Source organism: Tasmannia lanceolata, unplaced genomic scaffold (assembly GCF_043159265.1).
Source record: "Tasmannia lanceolata isolate RefF3 unplaced genomic scaffold, GAP_Taslan_0.1 ptg000015l, whole genome shotgun sequence".
Taxonomy (NCBI): Eukaryota; Viridiplantae; Streptophyta; class Magnoliopsida; order Canellales; family Winteraceae; genus Tasmannia; species Tasmannia lanceolata.
Window position 1 is genome coordinate 61,844,035 of NW_027518692.1, and position 17,992 is coordinate 61,862,026.

At 40.0% G+C, this 17,992-nt stretch overlaps 2 protein-coding genes across 3 annotated transcripts; both read right to left on the bottom strand.

Annotated features, from left to right (window-relative positions):
• Positions 1 to 1,784: 1,784 nt before the first annotated feature.
• LOC143892876 (Sodium Bile acid symporter family) lies at positions 1,785 to 10,104 on the bottom strand. 2 transcript variants are annotated; one of them, XM_077397785.1, is made up of 8 exons: positions 9,492 to 10,102; positions 9,298 to 9,386; positions 3,330 to 3,423; positions 3,158 to 3,191; positions 3,027 to 3,081; positions 2,809 to 2,892; positions 2,409 to 2,696; positions 1,785 to 2,327 (listed from the first exon to the last, which is right to left on the bottom strand). In XM_077397785.1, the coding sequence occupies exons 1-8, from the start codon at positions 9,934 to 9,936 to the stop codon at positions 2,175 to 2,177; spliced, it is 1,242 nt and encodes a 413-aa protein (XP_077253900.1). In that variant the 5' UTR covers positions 9,937 to 10,102; the 3' UTR covers positions 1,785 to 2,174. The 2 variants fall into 2 exon arrangements, with proteins under 2 accessions (XP_077253900.1, XP_077253901.1); XM_077397786.1 differs by lacking the exons at positions 3,027 to 3,081; positions 3,158 to 3,191; positions 3,330 to 3,423 and having other exon boundaries at positions 9,492 to 10,104.
• Positions 10,105 to 13,183: 3,079 nt separating this feature from the next.
• On the bottom strand, positions 13,184 to 15,144 carry LOC143846436 (putative F-box protein At4g22030). The gene is made up of 2 exons (XM_077354874.1): positions 14,439 to 15,144; positions 13,184 to 14,118 (listed from the first exon to the last, which is right to left on the bottom strand). Exons 1-2 carry the CDS (start codon positions 15,069 to 15,071, stop codon positions 13,360 to 13,362), a joined length of 1,392 nt encoding a protein of 463 aa, XP_077210989.1. The 5' UTR covers positions 15,072 to 15,144; the 3' UTR covers positions 13,184 to 13,359.
• Between the last annotated feature and the right edge of the window lie 2,848 nt (positions 15,145 to 17,992).

Sequence of the window (17,992 nt, forward strand, 5' to 3'; positions counted from 1 at the left end):
CCCTCATACTAACGGCTATATTTGAAGGTCCGAACGCTATCAATTTTTATCTGTAGTATGGCACGTGGCCCGGACTCTTGGATCGCTCCCTCACTTGCATGTGGCACTCTGATGATCGTTTGATTTTGTGGGCCACCACTATGCCATATAGCCGGACTTTAGTCACATCTTGATAAAAAATTCTCGTAGGTTCAACAACATCTTGCACATCATTTAATAATCAAATCTTTTGATCTGGGCCTATCTAAAGGTGAATTAGGATTATATAAGTGGCCCATGGCCCACCAAATGAATAGGCCCAATCACTCAACACGTTTGCCTTTTTTGCCCCTTTGCATGATTTTTCTAGAGAAGTTAGGAAAGGTAAAATATTTCTAAGGGATTTACTAGGGTCCATCGCAGAAGGCATTTCACAGATGGCCTGTTGCATGTGAGAGCAGCCACATCGTGAATGAAGGCAAATAAATGGCTGCTCTCACTTGTAGCAGCCCATCCGTGAAATGCCTTCTGCGATGGACGCTAGCAAATCTCTATTTCTAAATTTTCCTATTTTTTTTAGCACTAAAGATAATAACTTTAACAGGATTTGCTAGTGTCCATCGCAGAAGGCATTTCGTAGATGACCTGTTGCATGTCAAAGCAGCCAAAAGCGCTCACTTTTCAGCCGGTTTTTTCTTCATTCATGAGTTGGCTGATTTGACATGGAACAGGCCATCCGGAAAATGCCTTATGCAATGGACGCTAGCAAATCCCAACTTGAACCAACTCTATTTAATGTTTATTTAAATGGGCCTTCAATTTATGATGATATCCTTCTAAATTAACCATAATCATATGATTTCCCCTTAATTTGTTAAAAGGAGAAAAAAAATTCCATCAGAATTTTTTTTAGTAATACAAACAAGGCCAAAAGGGGGCACAGTCGAGAGGTGTTTTAAATCTTCAGAAAGCTTTGAAAAATATGAGTCAGTCTAGGAAAGTCTAGCGGACTGTGAGTGACTGGGAATGTTTGGGACTCTTCAGCAGGGACTTCAGCGTGACTTGGTCGTTGAAGTTATGTGCGACTCATACAAATTAGGAGATTTTAAGGTCCCAAAAAAGGTTTACATTCCAATTTTAACTATCATCCCAAGAAGTTAGTTGGATGTTCAAAAACAAATGTTGTGGGCCTATCTATGGCGGGACCAATGAATGAATAGATTAGATCATGCAAATAGCTGAGTCACACTTTTAAGTGCCTGTTTTAATCATTTTCCATGAGATAAGTTTATTTTAGTTATTTTCTATGAGATAGAGGGATTTTGGTCACTTAAGAAATAAGCGCATTTTTCTTGAGACGGGGGGGTATTTTCATTAATTTTTCATGAGGTCTGGGCAAACATAGTCTAGCTCATTACAGTTGATTGTACCACAATTGGATGATCCTATATAAACACTGATTTTTCTTTCATTAAGAACCTTGATTCAATAACAGGCTCTAATAGGCAATCAGAACACTAACAGGCACTCTAATCATCAAAACCAGTTTGAGGCATATAAGAACAAGTTGACAGCCATTTGCTAAAAAGATAAAAGAAAGGAGATGATAAATTCGCAACCCCTGTAGGGTAATTCGCACCCCTTTACGGTGAATTGACGTCAAAAAGCGTCAAAAGGGGGGTATGTGGTACACTTTAAACACTTTTTGACATCAATTGACATTAAAGGGGAGCAATTTATCCTATAGGGGGTGCAAATTTATCATTGCCCTAAAAGAAATGCATTTGGATAAGCAAGATATTGAGTCACACAGGATATCATGCTCTCTTTTGGTCACAAAGTGTTTCTTGGCACACAAGGGAAGGCATTTGGATAAGCAAGTTATTGAGAAATGGAAGACATCTCTTATTTTGAATGGGACATTGAAGACATCATAGAGCACCCAAGTCTGTCGTTCCAAAGCTGCCACTTTCACCTCTTTGTTGAAACTCCAGCAGCTAGTGAGGCATTAATCTTACCTGAATCACAACAGAGCTAATTCTAAAGAGCAACTTTTTTGTTGGTTTTGCTCAAGGAAATGCCAAAATGTGTTACCATGACTATTCAAGCTGCATGGTCCACTCCACCAATCCTTTGCTTCTTAGCTCTAGACTCATTCCAAACAAAGATCCCAAGGGCAGATGGCTAAATAAGCATCAATCTTCCTTTTGATTTGAAGAAGAAAATCGCCAGATTCCTGCTAAAACACTGCCATAGATCGAGTGGCACACGCTGGAAACTGCACAAGGTACGGCCGTGAGAGGATCACTGAAATGCTGACCAGCGAGCACTACTCCAAGCACCGAATTCTGTACATCCACAAGAGTAATAAACATACTATGCTACAAGTGGAAAGGGGAGCCCTAAAATTCTCTCTGAGATCGAGTTACCTGCATTCCAACCTCGATGGAGACAGTGCGTGATGATGACACATCGAGTCCAAGCATCCTTGAAAGTATATAACCGAAGGAAAAGCCACTGGCATGAAGGAGACAAGCGCCAAGAACCACTTGCCGACCAGACATGAGGATGGCCGCAGCATTTTGTGCAATAGCGCTACCACATAGAATGGCTACAGTTGCCACCGCAATGACGGGCATGAAGGGAGAAACCACCTTCACCACATCATGGCAATACTGGTTTAGAACAGCTCCAAACAGTACGGGGCCAAGCACAACCTACATGCACATCAACATTGCAAAATTAAAAATAAAAAAATAAAAAAAAATGAAATAGTAAAATGATAAAAAGCAGGTCTGAAAGAAAAAAAAAAAAAAACACTGCTCTCACCTGCACTGTTGAGAAAAAGAGTCCAGCTGCATCTACGGCAACAAATTGTCCGGCGAGTTTGGCCGTGAGGAAAGGTGTCATCACCTGCAATCCGAGATATCAAGAAGAGAAGGTATATTTTTTTTAATGGTAGAGAAGGTGGTGTTCTTCGACATAGAAGAAAAGTGGAGCATTTAAGAAATGCACAAGGAATGTTAAGGTGGTGGCAGTTTTAATACCGCGGCGGATATGGTGCTTGCTGCAGTCATCAACACTGAAAGGGCCACATTGCCTCTGGAACACAAGAATACAGTGTCTGTGAATTATAGGTGTGTCATTCTAGAAAGAAATGGATGCAGAATAGACATACCTAGCTAAATAAGTGACTATATTACTGGCCGTTCCTGCGGAAGAGAACCAGAAGAAAGAATAAGTTTTTAATTGGAAGGAGAGATGGGAATAAATTTGGGGCGGAATATGAGGTGGGAATAAATTTGTGAATGGAAGTAGATGGTTGCAAATTAGCAAAATAGGAGACGCACCTCCTGGGCAGCATCCAACCAATATCAAACCAGCTGCATAATGGGAAGGCAACCTTAAAAGCTTGCTCACTATGAATCCTGATAATGGCATCACCTGCAACCAAATCATCCACCACATACATTTAGAAGCTTATAGGCCAAGCAAGCTCAAGCCAAACACTACCTAAAGTGCTACACCTACCTGGATAAAAAAACAAGAGCTTATATCAACTCTAATGATGTAATTTTAATTTATGGTACTATTTTTCTAACAATTGCAATTTACCATCAACGTCCTAAATTTTACGAATCCAACTGTGCTTGGCCAAGACAAAACATGACCACAATAAAACAAAACAAGGAAGTCCGGTACCCTACATCAACAACTGTGCAACATCACATGGGCGACTTAGCACTCAAGTCACCTTCCAAAGCCCGGGGGGTCATAGATACAAGTGACACTCACCATATTACAGATGACACGGGTAACATGAGTTCTTCCTATCCATTTTCAGGTTTTCTCGCATATTAGCATGGGTGATAGAAATTCCATCGCCCTCATCCATGTTGGTAGGGTGTCTGTCTTGTTTGTCTCTTGGCTCGTTTCATATTCTCGATGTTTATGCCATACAACTCAACTCAACTCAACTAAGCCTTTGTCCCAAACTAGTTGGGTCGGCTAATGAATCCTTTAGAAAATTTTCATGAAGAAGGTGAAAGGATCTATCCGGCTCAAATTGACTAAGTCTAATCCTGACACTAGTTGGGTTCGTCTACATGGATCATTTTCTTTCATTCTATCCTATCCAAGGTCATGTTCTTTGTTATGTTCCTAGCCCTCAAGTCTTTCCTCACTGTTTCTACCCAAGTTGTTTTCGGTCTGCCCCTACCTCTTTTTACTCCATCAACTTGGAACGAGTCACTTCTTCTCACTGGAGCATCCAAAGGCCTACGTTGGATATGCCCAAACCATCTTAAGCGGTGCTCTCTCATCTTCTCCTCAATTGGTGCCACCCCCACCTTTTTACAGATGTTTCCATTTTTAATTCAATCTAGTGTGGTCACACATTCATCTAAGCATTCGCATCTCTGCTACACTCATCTTATGCACATGACGCTTCTTGGTGGCCCAACATTCTGAGCCATACAGCATGGCTGGCCTCATAGCTGTCTTATAAAACTTTCCCTTCAACTTGGTAGGTACTTTACGATCGCACAGAACCCCTGAAGCATGCTTCCACTTCAACCAACCTGCTCATATTATGTGGTTAAGAGCAGGATAAATTAGGAGGGTAGGCGTCAGGTTGGCAGCTGGCCGTAAACTTTGCCACTTTTCTATGAAATGATGTTTATGACATTATGCCATGCCTAGTAAAAAAAAAGGGCGGTCTAGTGCACGAGGCTCCGGCCATTGCGGGGTTTGGGGAGGGCTAGATGTACGCAGCCTTACCCCTGCTTTGCAGAGAGGCTAGTATTTAATATGCCTAGTATTTAACATAAATTATTATCGGTTTCTCGATCTCAATGTTATTTTATTTTTACACCTACGTCTATTCTTATGAAGAATCTGCGAACAAGGAAGCTTCTCACTGGAGGTACCGTGCATGGCAAACTGTACTTTCTGACAGACTCCTCTATGTTGCCGCCTTCAGAGTCATAGTTCCAGAGTTGAGGTCTACACTAGATTTGCATCATCACTGTTGTTGTCTGTGTGGCATCCCAGGCTTGCTGACACGAACTCAAGTGTACTTTGTCATTTAGATTTGAAAGGAATGAAGTGCCAGCTGAGAGACTCATCACCAAGTTCCTTAGAGGAAACCTACACCACCCCAGGCCCTCTCTCAACATACATGACCAAGCCTCCTTAGCATAGCAGCTTTCCAACATTCTATTCTATGCTGAACTTACTCCACCTGCAACAAACAAAGAGGGCACCTTGATGCCAATTGGAAACCTCTCCTCTTTAGGTTCCCCAGAACCAGGATGCCTTCCTGAATTGCAACCCCAAAAAAATGCACGCCTTCTTTAACTTTAATTTCATTTTGTAATAAAAATACTGATTCTTTTGTGTGCTAAAGTAGTAAATTTGGTAAGCATGGTAAACTTACATTTCCTATTTATAATAAGGGATTAGCTACATTGCAGAAGACATTTCGTGGAATGGCTGTTGCATGAGATAGTTTTGGTTTTGATATATGTTGATGATATCATCATCATAGGAAGGGTGGGATTAAAAAACTCAAAAACAGCTTGAAAGAATCCTTTGATATGAAGGATTTGGGACTTTTTTGTTATTTTCTTGGAGTGAAAGTGCAAAGAGCCAAAGACTAGTCTCAAAGAAAATATGCACTTGATTTACTCGACAAATTGCAAGCCTGTGGAAACTCCTATTATTTATGAGAAAAAAAAAATCTGTGCTAGAGAAGGGAAGAAATTTAATGATCCACATACTTATAGAAGTATGCTAGGGGCTCGGCAGTAACTTATGTGCATTATGCTATACATTACATATTTGTACGTCAAGTATGTCAACACTTGCGTGATCCTCAAGGAGAATACTTACAAGCAAGGTTTAAAATTTCGGTTTCAGTTTTGGTGGCCACCAAAAACATTTTGGTTTCAGTTGGAAATTTTGGTGAAAATCCTATAATTATGTAACAAATAGTGATATAGTATACTACTAATTCACTTACAGTTTTGGTTTCAGTATTCAGTTTTGATGGGATGGAAATGAACATATTTCAAACGTTTCATGTAGCTTTTGGTGGGAATTTAAAACCATGCTTACAAGCAGTCGAGCACATTTTAAGATATCTTAGAGGGACAGTAGATCATGAACTGCTTTACAAAATCAGTCAAGATAAGAGTATCACGATGCGTGGTTACTAAGATGAATATTGAGATGACAATACTGATACACGAAGATCCATTACAAGGCACTATGTATTGATGAATGATTGCTTGATTTCTTGGAGCAGCAAGTAAAAGATAGTGGTTAATAAAGTGTGGAAGCCGAGTATAGAGTGATGGCCGCAACTACTGTAGTGATCACACGGTTGAGACATCTTATGCAAGAACTTTATCTCAGATACCCATGTGTTGTTTTGTAACGACCAAAGTGCAATAGAACTGTTACAGAATGGTCTTCCATGCCATGACCAAACAGATTTAGATCAACTTCCACTTCATTCGTGAGAAAGTGGAGAATGGAGAAGTAATTCCTTCGTATGCTAAGCCATGAACAAAGTATAGATGTTTTCACCAAAAACTTTCAACTAATCACCATCATCACTAAGTAAACAAGCTTAAAAAGCCTCAAGGACCATGTTAGCATTTGGAGTGTAAAAATTCTTATCAGTGTTTGAGACGGTATGAAAATAATTCCACTTTCTAGAGCCCAATCTAGAATATGGATAATGATCTTAACTTCCTGGCTCTGCCATTGTCGAGACAGTATCCATTGGAGTACTTTACTCGTAGCATTGGCAATGATTTTACCAGTTATAACAGCTACTGTTGAAAGGGCATTTCTGTTATGGATGTAGTAAGAAGATGATTGTGCAACCTAATGGGAGAAGAATGGATTGATGATTGCTTTGTTACCTACAACAAAAAGATATATTTACCAACATCGATAGTGATGTGATTATGCAATGGTTCCAACATATTAAAACCCGTCGAGGGCAACTGTTATAAATTCTACAGTGGAATTGAGAAATGACATTTTTGTCTAAATGACTATCATTAATTGATCGTTGTTTGCCCCCTTACAGCAAATTCTTGGCTCCACGGTTACTTGTTGGAGCCTCATGCAAATATTGTGACATTCTTCAGGAGAAACGAGCTGCGAAATAATTGATGCACTCTAAAGTGGTGAACTTTCAAGCTTGCAAGGCCTAAATTAGGAGACTACTATTAGACATGTTGGTGATACACGATGGAGCTCACAATATGTCCACTGATCAATTTGATTGCTTCACACTCTTTTGCAATCGTTGTGCTTGAGATTGTTGTGGAGGATGGTTCAAAATCAGAAGAAAGAGCCGTACGTCGTGTCTTATTGCATTAAGTGCAATCTTTTGATTTTGCACTTATCCTAGATACGATAAAAACATGAGAATCACAAAAGAATTATCACAGACATTACAGTAGAACGATCAAGATATTGTTCATTTCACGAGCAGAGTTTAAATATCAAAGCAATGATTGCAAGCAACAGGAGATGGTGGGTGGGATAATCTCCTCATTGAAGTTTCTTCATTTTGTTTTAAACACTATTGTCGTCCCGAACATGAACGGGCTGAAGGACGATCATGATGCAAAGCTTACAAAAGAGCACAGACCTACATGGCTATATCACTACAACGTTGAATTGTTCTATATTATCATCGATAAGCAACTTCAAGAGTTCAACAACTGCTTCGCTGAGATGAACACCGAGTATTTGTGTGGCATGCTTAAATCCAAGTGATTAATTCTCTACTTTTGGCGAGCAAAATTGATCTATTTCGCTCATTTTCAACTAGTTGAATTTTCTGCAGTAAATCTCATGGTCCTTGACAATCGACTTCAGACTTACATTATTTATATGCGCTCTGATAATAATCTCCAATATGGGGAAGACACAAAATGGTGTAGAGAAGGCATAAATAAATGCCATACAAGCAATTAGTACTATTGAAAATGCATATATCTAGTAGATTATTACATGCATATGCAGTATAACTGTATCCATATCTTTTTTTTCTAATGGTTGCAATTTCATTAGATATAAATTGTATCCATATCTTAAATTGCTAATGTATATAAACTTTTAGTATATCATTTGCATATCATATGTAGCTTTATATAGTTTATTTCAGAGAAGAGAGGTGTAGAATCCCAAATCAGAAGCAGGAGAACGTTCCCGGGCTATATATGTGGACCCCTCCTTCCATGTGTAGACGCGTTTTAAAACCGGGGAGGGTTGCAACCTAGAACCGGACAATATATGCACGATGTGACTGGGGCGTAACAGAATGGTAACCATCCCCATGGGGGTGGTGAAGGGAGGGCCCCAATTGGTAGAAAAAAACCCACAACTAGTACGGTGTGCCAGCGAGGACATTGGGCCCTAAGGGGGGCTGGATTGTAGAATCCCATATCGGAGCGGAGAGAAAGTTCCTGGGCTATATATGTGGACCCTTCTTCCCATGTGTAGACGCGTTTTAAAAGCGGGGAGAGTTGCGACCTAAAGCCGGACAATATATGCACGATGTGACCGGGGCGTGACAGAATGTTATCAGAGCCGTAACTCCTCTAGTACGGTGTGCCAGTGAGGACGCTGGGCCCTAAGAGGGTGGATAGTAGAATCCCATGTCGGAAGCGGAGAGAAGGTTCCCGGGCTATATATGTGGACCCCTCACGATGTGACCGGGGCGTGACAGGAGGAGAATCATATTTCTCTAGGGCTTTGGGGGTTGATAATAAAACCACAACTATCGCGTTTGATTGAGAAATGAATCAGCCCGGACCATGTCCGTCGTGGTATCCACTTGAATATCATCCTATTGAGGAGGCTTATTGACAATCCTAATAATAGTCACTTTCCACAATCGATGATTTGGTGAAAGAATTCTAGGAAATCGTAAAAGGGCCGTCCAAAAGAGAATTCACCTCAGTCTCAATGGAATCACTAACCCAAATAGGCCATGGAAACACCCGATTGGAGCATCATCGTCGACAAGCCCCCCACACTTGCCAAACATATATTGTCTAACAAGTTTTCATCAAAGTTCTTTTCTGTGTCCAGTGATCTTAAAGGCTTTGATCTTGAAAGTCACCATTAATATCCAATACCTAACAAGTACACCCCTATATGCCTTTGAAATCCAAGAATAGGGGTTTTCCCTCAAAATCTTCAAATTGAAAGATCGAAAAGAGAAGGCCCTAAATTCTTGAAAGAGAAGGGAAACAAATGACTACAGAATGAAATCGGATCAGTACTGACCGTGTATTGCAAGATGAAGCCAGAGAGCAATTCCTTCGGCATTGCCATGGCGCCTCGCAAATCGTCAAGCGTAAGGGTCATGCCCATACCTGTATAATGCAAATTAAAAAGTAAAAAAAAAAACAGAGAATACACCAAAAATAGCAATAATAGGAGGAAAGTAAAAGAACATAGAGAGAGAGAGAGAGGGGAACCGAGCATGGTGAGAGTGATGCCAAGGATCTGCCACTTCTGCTGGACCCAATGAAAGGAAGAGGGTTTGAATAGGCCGAGAAGGCAGGCCGAGGCCACCCACAACGGGAATAACGCCGATAGGATCTCTCCTATTGTTTGAAGCCGATGAATAATACTACTACTGATGCTGCTTTCGCTTCCGCTTTTGTCAGGTGAATTGATAGAAAAAAGAGGAGTGAGTGCTGTTTCTGTCGGTCTATTTCTTCTTCTTGTAATAGAAATAGTTGTTATGTTTGAGATGGGTATGGTATAAACACCATGGTTAGAGCAGGGGAACCCTAGAGAGGAAGAAGATGATGAGAGTGGGAGTAGTAGTGGTGGGGTTTTATTCGTTCTATGTTGGCGGAGATAAGTTGGGTTTTTCGCAGTGATTGAGATGCCGGAGAGGGCGAGAGAGCACTGCATTTTTTTCTCGGTGTTGAGGGAGAAGAAGAAGACAGTGTTGAAACTGGAAAGGGTAACCGTGAATGGACATCAGATGGCCCCTCCACTTCTTAAGGGTCTATTTCCAGGTCAGACGAGGACCCATGGTTTCCACCAACCAAACCTCTTGGCAATAGGCGGATTAGAAATTTGCATGTTTTAGCTATGTTGGGTTGTATTTACCTTACCTTGGATAGTGGTAGTAGTGTTTGCTTGCCAACTGTGAAAACAACCAGTCACTCCAAAAGCTCAAGCTGTTGGAGAAGGTGTTACTAAATCTTTTATCCTTTAACACTCCCCCTCACATGTGGCCTCTCTTTTTTGAGGGTTGGTTTACATGCGGTTGTTTAGGTTGGCCATTTAGTGTGGATTTTTAATATCAAAGAGTTTTAACCTAGGACCTTTGTTTTGATACCATGTCAAACAACCAATTACTTCAAAAGCTTTAGTGGTTGGAGAAGGTGTTATTAAATCTTTTATACTTTAACACCAACCTTGTAAGCACCGGCATTGAGTGTTAGAATTACTAATAGATTGGATTTCATAGGGAGACCGGCAAGGATGTAAGTGGCCAAACAAGGGATTTGACTGACGTAACACTGAAATGCCAAGCAAAACCCAATTATCCAGGCTTTTCCATGTTTTTTTGCAATAAGAAATAATGTTAGGCTTGGTGCCCTTGCAAAAACACAACTAGAAGGGCGCCCCATTGGACCATCTCACCAAGGTGCCTTATAATGCACTATTGGTGAGATGATCCAATGGGCCCACTTGAGCAATTAGGCATAGCTCTTCAGATGACATATCTTCAATTGCTATCAACTCCACTCCTGGAACACATTGAAATCCAAAGTGAGGCCCATCATTAGCCATCAACTTCATTCTTGGGCAATGTGACACCCAAGGTGGGTCCCATTGTGTGGTCAATCTCCAATGGCTATTAATCATGTCATTGGATAACGTAACATTAATGTAGGGTGGGGACCGTTAGATTATGGGAATTGATATATCCACCCCTTTTGATTACTTGGGACATAGTGTACGTGGCAATCAACCCCATTGAATCCTTCTGACATGAAGTACATCAGCCCCTCTACAGTCATTAATACACTGTTGCTGGGTGTCCCAAGTAATCAAAAGGGGCGGATATATCACTTCCCATCTCTATTAACTCCACTCTTGAACAATGTGACATTCAAGGTAGGGCCAATTAGATGATCTATATCTGTTTGTTATGAAACGTAGCCTTGGGCAGTATAAGATCCAATATCGTCGAGACAACTAAAATATCTATCTCCAATGGTTATCAAATTTACTCCTAGACAATGTAAAATCCAATATAGAGAACATTTATCAACTCCACCCTTGGATAATGTGAATCCTAGATAGGGCTCATTAGACGATCTATCTAAATTAAAGAAAGGTTGGGCGTTTTGTCTTTTTAGTAACCAACTAGTGAAAGAAGAGAAAAAAAATGGTTTTAGGTATGTTTTAAAAAAGGGTATTTTAGTCTTTTTAGAAATAAAACTTGGTGAGTTGAGAGCTTTTTATAAAATTTGGCAACTTTGGTTGGGTTGGGCAACCATTCTCCACATCTCTCCTCTTATTTTTTGTGGGAGAGGATGAAAAGAAACCAAAAATTTGGAAAGAATTCATTTTACAAACGTGACCTGCTATGCCCGTTTCTCTAAATACCCACATAAGGGAGGCTAAAAAATGAATATTCTTTAATGCCAGCCACTTTAGATGATTCTCATTCTCCCACTTTCGTCGTTCATTGGGTTGTTTAGACAGAGTTGCTAAAAATGAATAAGTATTCGGAAAGACAGACAAAAGGTATGATATTGCTGAAGTTTTTTTTAGTAGTAGAGTTAAAGGATGCTAGCAACAGACAAGGGAGTGACAAGTAGAGCAGTGAGTAAGTAGTCTTATAGGGTTTTTTGTTCTATTTTGTAGCCAAACGTCATATAACACCCCAGATCAGTAGAAAATTACTGGTAGAAGTCCTTCAATATGTATAGCTGGCCAAACATATAAATATAAGGTCCTATTTTTGTGTTTCTTGTTCTCTTGTAGTGGTCCTCCTCGACCCACTTTCTCTTTTCATTAATGATATTTTTCTGCCATTTAAAAAAAAAGGGTCCTGGGATATTTGTAAGGTGTGATGATCCATATAATTATATAAGACAAATTGATGGTAGAGGTGCTTAAATTTTAAAATTATTTGGTTGCATGTATTTACTTGGCAGATTAGTGGTGTAAGTAGTTGATGCAGTGGCCACGGAAGCATCTTTGGACTCGTCGGAAGGTAATCAAATCTCCGAAGGAAATGTTCGATTCTTTATTTTTCACCACGAGCGAGGGGACGCAAGGGTTAAAATCAAGGAACAATCGTCGGTATAGGATTCTTGCATGAAAATGGAAGATTTGGAAAAAAGATTAGTACACTAATCGACAATTTCCCAAATTCTAAGGAAGAACAAGGGATAAAAGAGAAGAGAAAATCTCTTACTCTAATTTCTCTCCAAATAACAAACTCAAGCAAAAAACCCCTTACAAATGAGAAGAAAGAGCCTTATATAGACAGCCCATACCTGGTAAAATCCCAAAAAACACTCCTACTTATGCCAAAATAATTAAAGAGGACAAGAAAAGTGTAAAATAACTAAACCACCCTTACGTGCAAGAAATGAAGGAAATTGCTAATCCTAAACCAGTGAGCCAGTGAGCAATCTAGGGCTGATGTGAATTATCTAGGGGATGGTACTGCATCAATCGTCAACCGGGAGGAGACAAGAATTGAATTTGGGTGGAATATACCTCATAGAATAGTATTAAGTAGTGTTTGGTTGTGAACCTCGAAGAGCAGTCAGTGGTAGGGGTGTCATAACTCATAACCATTATAGAGAGAGCATCATTCCCAATAAGTCCAACCAAAATTTCACCTTTGTTGTGGGTTTCAGCTTGGATATTATAAGAGAGGTTGACACATCAGCAAAAATACCATGATTAATCAAGAAACATCCATAATAGTCTTCAAGGATTTCAATGTCACATCCGCAACCAAAGGAGATTTTGCCAAGGTAACACCCAAAAGCCAAACAAAATCCGAGGCCCATAGTAGCTTATGTGCAACACTACTCAAAAAATACGTGACCTGTGATCCCTCACGTGGCAATGCAAGTTTTCTATTGGAAAATGAAATAAAAATAAATAAAAGATAAGCGAGTATGGACAAGGTCTTCAGTTTCGTGACAAAAGCTAATACAGAAAAAGTAACACACACACTCAGCATTCACAACAGAACATTCATTCGAGTTTACAAACCTCCAAGAAGATGAACACATATCCACATCATAACAACTCAACACTGTAAAAAAAAAAATATTAATCCCAATTGGGGAATCAAAACAGCTTCCCGGCAAACTCGGTGGCGGTGACGTCATTTCCCGACGAAGCAAGATTCCTTAGCTCAGATACACTCCTTCCCAGTTGCAGAGCTAGCTTCATCTCAAACAACTCTCCATTTTCTCTCTTACCCAATTCTCTTTCCTTTAAGTTAGACTCAATAGACTCTTCCAATAAGCGATAGAATCCCCCACAGTTTCTATACAACTCGAAAACCATCCCAACCTGTCCACCGTGCTCCAACGTGTTAACGACGGCAGCCAATGCTCCGCCGGCAACACCCACCACCACCGCCCACCGCCCCACGGAAGGTAGTGTTCTTACCAAAGCAGCCCCAAGTGCAGAAACTCCAGTAAGCAAAGGACCCACAAAAGCTAAAATCTTATTAACTTTCAAAACCAACTTGGTCAGTCTCACATAATCAGCAATATCCTTCCTTTTCAGAATTCCAAGAATGCCCCTCATTTCTTCTTCCAGTTCCCCACTCCAACCATTCCTTTCACAAACTTGTTCTTGTGGTAAGTGGTTTGAAGGCCACCAAACAGTAGGTTCAACCACGTGTGGGAACTTTTCAAGCATTCCGGGGAGTAATGGAAGTGGGTATGCTTTGTCAAGAGCCAAAACCCTTTCCATGGCATGGTTCACGTCCATTGGAGTGGGATTAGAGAGGGTGAGGGTGGTATGGATCTGCGTATGGAGCTGACGGAATAATCGAGTAGCATTCCTCTGTTCTTCGGCTAGTTGAGAGGGCTGGATCTGTTCAAGTATAAATGATTAATTAGTTGAAATATGAATGATTAGAATTGGATAATACTAACTAACATCTTAAGCTTTTGGACTTTGGAGTATTGGTTGTTTCACATGCTATAGAGCTATTGCCTTAAAACATGTCCTGAATTCAAAACCCAATAACTCCTTGATATTAAAAATTCACTTGTACAACCAACTCAAAAGAGGAGCCACATCTGCCACCCAGTAGAAAAAGAGGCCACGAGTGAGAGGGAGTGTTGAAGTATAAATGATCACATAACACAAACTATAACAGCTTAAGCTTTTGGAGTAATTGGTTCTTTTACCTTGTTCACCACCAACAAAAGCCCTGTGGCCGCCGAATACAAGAGTGTGGCAGAGAGTTTCAACGCCAAGAGGGGAGCTCCGGCGGGTACCGCCGACGAGAGGGCAACGGTAGTGGCTGCAGTGAGAGTGATGGCATTGATGGAGTTGAGTAAGAGGTTGTTCCAATTGTGCCTTTGTTCTCCGATGTTGGAATGCATCTCTGCTCTGTCTGCAACTTGTTCTGCAATTGCATAAAGCTTGGCCACAGTAGAGATGGAGTCTTCATCTCTAGTCGTTTTAGTCTGTCTCGTCTGTGTTGGGATGTGGGTTTTGGTCATGGTGATTTCCTCCATGTTTTCTTTTAGAGGCATAGGAAGAGAGAGATTAAGATTACTCCCTCCGTTCGTGCGGACCGCAGCATCCAATCGCCCATCGTGTGGTGAAGATGACGGTGATGGATATAGAAGGCATGAAGATGCTTGAAGAATACCCATTTCTGCTATGTAGCTTCTTTTTCTTTTAGAATTTGGAAGATTTTGATGCAGTGAAATGAAGTACGAATTTGGAAGATTTTGAAGGAAAGGGGTGGAAATATCATTTCCCATTGGTTTCCTAAAAATATGTATGAATGTGCTGGGTTCCACATGGGACATTGGCGTATTGGGAACCTTTGACTGTTCATTACGAGGAGACTCACTGGCTCTCTTTACGAAAACATAAATAGTGTTATCGGCGTTCCCTCCAGTTGATATCGGCACTCCTCTCAGTATTTTATTTGCTTTCAATTACCAAAGGGGGATGTGGATGACAGACCATGTTTCTCTCATTATGTGAACATACTATATATCGATATTTATAAATACTCGGTAGGTGGGAGTTAGTCATGTATTGTTAGCAGTCATGGAGCTTCCCTCTACGATCAATTAAATTGCAAGTAGCTACTTATTTGGAGCATAGTTTATTGGGGAAAAAAATACATTATCTGGTTTTTAGAGGAATGCAGGCTTCAAGCATACCTATTTTCATTTTTATCTTACCCTTGTTGTAGATAAAAAAATACAAATGATGAAATTTGAGGATTCAACCCTAAAATAATCATAGTAAATTGGTAATCTTAAATTACTAGTCTGATTGCTTCTTGGCGTTTTCTTAGAGGATTGCATCAATACATTGTGGTAGAATGAGGTGAACCTACCATTGTAGGTTGTATCCAAAAATCATGTCAATCATTCAATACTAAGGCCATCTTTGGCAACCATGAATTTTTTTCCATTATAAATTAGTTTCTCCAAGTGGAGAGAGAGAGAGACAGAGGGTGAGAAATAGCTAAAAAACAAGGAAAAAATTCAATCATATGTTGGGTGGAGTTCTTTGTTTCCTTGTTTCTCAAGCTTTTCTTACCCTTTCCTCACTTAGTGCCTCTCTTCCCTATCCCTCCTTAACCATTGGGTGGTAAACTAAGGGTTATGTTTGGCAATTATGAAAAATATTCCATGGGATATTTATGTTGTAAGATATTGGAGAGAGAGAGAGAGAGAGGGAAAGCCACGATATGTGGGTGTAAGGTGATCGAAAAGCCACTTAAAATCCGGAAAAGAAAAACCGAATTTTATCCTTTTTTTGTTTTCACTGTTTTTTTATGGATTTCTCATGCTCTTTCAACGTCTACCATCTCATGTGACATGTCTCTCCCTCCACCTATCTTTCAAAACTGGGCCTACAGATATTCTATGGAATAAATTTTCATGGTTGCCAAAATCAACTCCCTAATCTAAGTCAAAGGAACATGGTGTAAAACGCTTAAAATATATGGTTCTCAATACCAACTCCCTAATAAATAATATTACAACATATTTTCAATGTAAGAAAGATATTTATCTTGCGTATTATTTTGGAAGCATTATTGCATATTTATTTATTTTGCAGAGTATTTAATTTCCATGTGTACACATGTGATTAACTCCGGCCCGCTGATCATGCACCTTGATCGGATGATCTTACCTCTTGATCCAAAGGTGCTCGTGGGGTTTTTCCTTAGAGAATTTAGCTGTTGAATTTTGCACTCCATTCAGCACAAGTGCCTTTTTGGTTACGTCTAAAAGTTACATATGATTTTATAAGAAAAAAGATTTAGAAATAATGTAATTATTGGCTTCTAAAGAGGGCTTAACTCCCCGTTTGCAAATAATTAAGATTAAACTAAACCAATCTTTTTTCTAGATAGATACTAATTTTAGTGGCATCCAAAGAGGACCTTAAGGCTTGGATCCAAAAATTTACTAGCTAGGAAAAAATGATAAAAAGATGGTGGGTGTGTTGGGACTCTCTCCAAACAATCACCTCTTAGGTCCATTCTGTACCACACGGACCTGATCCGATCCCTTGATTTAACAGAAATCTCTACTCTGGCCCATTTCCTCTGACCACAACAGGTTCTATGATCCTGATCCATTGCTCCATCAAGAAGAAGATTAATCAACTGTCTAGATTAAACATGTCACAATGAAGGACCCAAAAATTAATTGTTAGGACTAATCCAAAAGGCCACTGTCCACTTAGTCGAACTCATGCATCAATACCGCGTACTACCAACTAGAGACCACCATGGACGACTATAGACTATACTGTATTGCAGCCACATGCAATTCTATTGTCCATAGGAGAGATGATATAATAATATTTGACTCGACCCACCTAAACAGTTTAATAGACAAAGTAATTTCTCACTGGCTTGTAATTATTTATATTGTCCGATCGCACGCATAAAAACTCCCTCCCTCTTAAAATAGAGATTTTACATGATGTGTGGGCCTGAAGTCCCGTATATTTTAGATAGTATCATGAGGCCCACTTCATGGGATGATCCAAACTGTTGATTTTGATGGGCCACAACGTGAATAGGCAGTGCCTTGTAAATCATCTCCAATGGGATGATCCTAAATCTCTATAGATTGGAAGGTTAGGATAATACCTATGGCTATGTAATTCATTTGTTAGGCCTCCAGTGTAAATAAGTTGTGCCCCAAAAATCATCTCCATATAGGATGATCTAAACCTTGGATCTGCATATCATGTTTCTATATTGGGCTGTCCTACACGGGTTAGGATCATCCATGAGTTTGCCCCCTTGTCAAAACCATTCGTCTATTGGGCCCCAACGTAAGATGATCCTAACCCTCCGATTTTTAATTGTCTTCCTTTTAACAGATTGGGGGTTAGTAAAAGCAATGTTTTTTGGAGCATAACCGATTTACGTTGGGGCCCAATTAAAAGAAGATGGGCCCTACTAACTTTTTTTTAAAATACGGTTAGCTATGTGGGGACATAATAATCTCCCGTAACAATGACATCATTCCTGAAACACAAGCGTTGAGTTCAGGGAAGCTACCTGTTGCCAACGGAACGATCAAGACTGTGTTTATAGAACGAGTCATTCATTTTAATCCTTGGCCGTTTGAAGTCAAAGCCGGAGCTCTTGACCATAAACCGATTCAAATTCTCAAACCCCCTCAAACTTTGAAAGCGTCCATTCCTTCCCTTATATAAATAAGATGGCACCTCTACTCCATCTCAC